The sequence below is a fragment of the Vipera ursinii genome (assembly GCF_947247035.1).
Source record: "Vipera ursinii genome assembly, chromosome: 2".
NCBI lineage: Eukaryota > Metazoa > Chordata > Lepidosauria > Squamata > Viperidae > Vipera > Vipera ursinii.
This window is the reverse complement of record NC_139513.1, coordinates 47311522-47314989: the sequence shown is the minus strand read 5'-3', so window position 1 is coordinate 47314989 and position 3468 is coordinate 47311522. Positions and strand designations below refer to the sequence as shown.

Genomic DNA, 3468 nt, shown 5'->3' with positions numbered 1-3468 from the left:
CCACATCTGCCTGCCCTTTTAAACTTAAATTTCTTGGGCTGTCACACAACTCCTCAGGGGCATATTCAACTGTGAAACTGAACAAATAAACAAATGTGTTTACTGTCAAAACCACCAGCATAGAACACTTTATTATAAACATGATACAGAATTGGGATAAACTCAGAAAAGAACACACATCACACACTTTTAGAAGCTAAAGGGAGCTGGGCAGAGGTAATTAATTTTAATCCAAGAAGACTTTCATGATGATGTCTTCCCTTGGGATTTCATTGCAACGATCTATGGAATTGCATACTGCTAGAAGGACAATTGCTTATTAAGGTACTAGACTCTTCTGCATATAGTATGCTTCAATCTTCTTGGAGAAATGGGACTCTAACCATAAAATTTTACTGACACGTTCTCTCTCTTTCTCTCTTTGGAAAAACAGTGACAGTTGATTTCTATCAAGTTAAATGAGAATGTTTAAACAAATTTAGAAGAAAACCTGGCACAGCAATAGATGCTCCCCTTGTGTAAGGTTTCTTCAAAACTGATGTGACAATGGAAGCTCCCTGCAGGTCAGTGTGATAGATCTGTACAGCTTCTATATATCTCTGGATCAAAAGCAGATTATATTTGAATTGCTAGAACATTAATATTTTTGAAAATGAATGAGTGCTTCTTTTTCTGACTATTTTTCCCGGACTTATTTTACAAACACATCCCTACTTGATCCAAGAAGCAGCTCGATCATTAGATCATCCTGTCATGTCAATATGAATCTCAAACTCAACAATTGGCAAAACAGTCTGAAATCTTTACTTACCATGAGGTGACTGATTTAATGAGAGGGAGGGAAAAAGTATTAATATTTTATCTTATTCTCTCATCCAATTAAAGAACAGGGGAAAAATCAGTTTCATTCTCCTCTCTTGAAATGAAGTCTTAAACTTTGACTTCTTTCTGAAGAAAACTTAGTAATTTTGAAAATAAAAATGAATTAAAATTGAGCAAATCTGTTTAACCTACAAAGTGCTGTAAACAACTTCCCATGGGTGGTACTCTTCCAGATGTTTGACACCTGTAAGCCTTTTCCAGCTTTTTTCAGTCCCAACAAGCTAAAAAAGAATAATAATCAGGAAAGTTGTATCTGTAGTATCAAATGTCCATCAGATCCTCAAACTATGTCCCACCTCCCCCATCCAAATGAAACTAAAGATCTTATGTGATCTCACCAATTTTGAGGTATCAGATCATCATGTATTATAAAAATGTATGCAATGATGCCAGACAACCTAGAACACCGTCAACTCATAATATATGATTGATGGCCTCTGCCTGTTTTCATAGATCACGTTATTGTTCTGACTTAGAGTATCATCCTGTCATGATTTTTTTTAAAAAAATATTTGTCTTGTGATGAAATAGTCCTTTGAATGAACATTTGAATGTGTGCATTTGGAAATCCAATTTCAAGGAGAATGTAGCCCAAAGTCTACAGTGTTGCTTGGACTGGGCTGTTGAAAGATTTGATAGAGTCTTTTATCCTCACTTTTCCATGCAGATTAAAGAGTGGTACACCAATAATCCTCTCTGTTTTTCAATTTTTTCCTCTACTTAAGTAAAATCTTTCTCCTCAAGTATACTGCTCAAATATAAGTTCTGCTGTTAGAAACAGTAAGGATCCAGTTTACAGGTTGCTGGATTTGGCCAAAATTTCTTATCTGCTGGATCAACCTTCACTAGAAGCAAGTCAATCATGAACTGAGTAATAACAGCCAAGATATAACCATACATATTTTCTATATTGCACTGCAGATTATCTACTCTGCATAGTGGTAGATATTGATGGACAGTTTCCCACTATACAAATCAAGAAAAGCCTTCAATTCTGAGAACATTGGAATATCTCTTTCTTTTATGATTACAGTGTCCTCTAATACAGATCTTGACCTCTCTATATTTTTCAAATCTATACTCTAGACCGTCTAGTTCTGATCTCTGTTTCTATGTTTTAAGTGTTATTTCTGCAACTTTCTTAAATACTGTATGTAACTATTTGACTGACAATTGAATGTCAATGGAATGCACTTTCTCCATTTTCCTTTTATTGCTTGTTGCCTCCTCATTAAATTGTAAACTATCACATCACTTCAGCTTACTCTCCTTTCCCTTCCATCTTTCTATTCTTGATTGCATAAACACATGTTCAGCCTGCATCATAAAAATCCCTTAACAGAGGGTTTTTTTCCTTCTTTTCTTTCTTTTGAGTGGTATCAACCTTCTCAATCAAGAATAGTCCAGCATACATCAAATTGTTTTGCATTAAGGGGTATGGAAAGTTTCAATTTAGATAGCCAGTTGTATCCTAATCTGATCTGAATGAATAATTGAAACTGAACTGATTTGATTCAATGAGTTGATACATTTAGTATTTGTGCAAAAAGATCGATTTTGAAATAAAACTGATGAGTTCACTCTAAAGCTATTCCTGATTTGACATTTTAAATTAAGTTACTTTGTTATTTCAGATTCCAACAGAACTTGGAATGCTTCAATCTTTTGAATGAAAATGACCAGAGTGATCTGCATAGTCCTATTCCAAACTGGAGTGATAAACCAATTCCCTGTGTGGGTTGTTTGTGACAACATGGAAACGGCTTTAGATGGCACCTCTTGGAGTTTTGAAGTTCATCCCTACGGTGGGCTGTGTGACCTGCAGGTTGGACAGGCTGCCAAAGTCCAGCAACTTCAACATTTCCTTGGTATCTGGATCCACTTCAATGATCTCCTGATCCAGGGCAGAGACCTCTGGGATGTAGTTATCCCTTCTTTCTCTTTCCTCTTCTTGTAGTTTGATGGAGATACCTCTGACGGGCCCCCTTTGGATGCGTTTCATCAAATGGGTGACATACCCAGCGATTTTGTTCCGCAGTTTCTTGCTCGGGATGATAGCGATCTCCTCACACACTCGCTTGTTTGTGTGGAAGTCATTTCCAAGGCGAGTGTAATATTTTTCAATGATCACCCGGGCTGCTTTCTTCACCGTCTTCGTACGGACACGTCCCATCTTGGCAGCTCCCGGTCGGAAAAAAGGGTTGTTTGTGAGTTCTGCGATCAGCCAAATATTCTAGTCAGCACATTTAATATTTAATCATTTTTAGCCTCTGTTTATGTGAAAATGAATTATTGGATTTTCATTTTCCAAAAGGCAGCAATAAAACCCTATTTTTTTCTTCTTCTGATACATCTATTTGCTGCAGGCATTAAACAGCAAATACATAAACAAATGTCATGATTACACAGTATCAATATTGTACTATTACAATTTCACTGTAAGTACTGACTAGATTGCAGAATGATAACCCAGCACTTTTTAAAAATCAAATAGTGTGGTGGGGTGGAGAAAAGAACCAGTTTAAAAGTTTTGGTGATTTGGCTGGAATAAGACTGCTTTGTAGAGCCAGGTGCCCCTTATCTGCC

The 3468-nt window shown here is 36.5% G+C and overlaps 1 protein-coding gene across 1 annotated transcript; it reads right to left on the bottom strand.

The window, feature by feature from the left end:
- Positions 1–2632: 2632 nt before the first annotated feature.
- Positions 2633–3073, bottom strand: LOC310633762 (small ribosomal subunit protein eS17-like). Its single transcript, XM_083351636.1, has one exon. It carries the CDS (start codon positions 3053–3055, stop codon positions 2648–2650), a length of 408 nt encoding a protein of 135 aa, XP_083207762.1. The 5' UTR covers positions 3056–3073; the 3' UTR covers positions 2633–2647.
- Positions 3074–3468: the final 395 nt, after the last annotated feature.

Bases quoted from the DNA above. Each gene is read 5' to 3' on its own strand.
- LOC310633762 (XM_083351636.1), bottom strand. From the start codon at position 3,055: ATGGGACGTGTCCGTACGAAGACGGTGAAGAAAGCAGCCCGGGTGATC.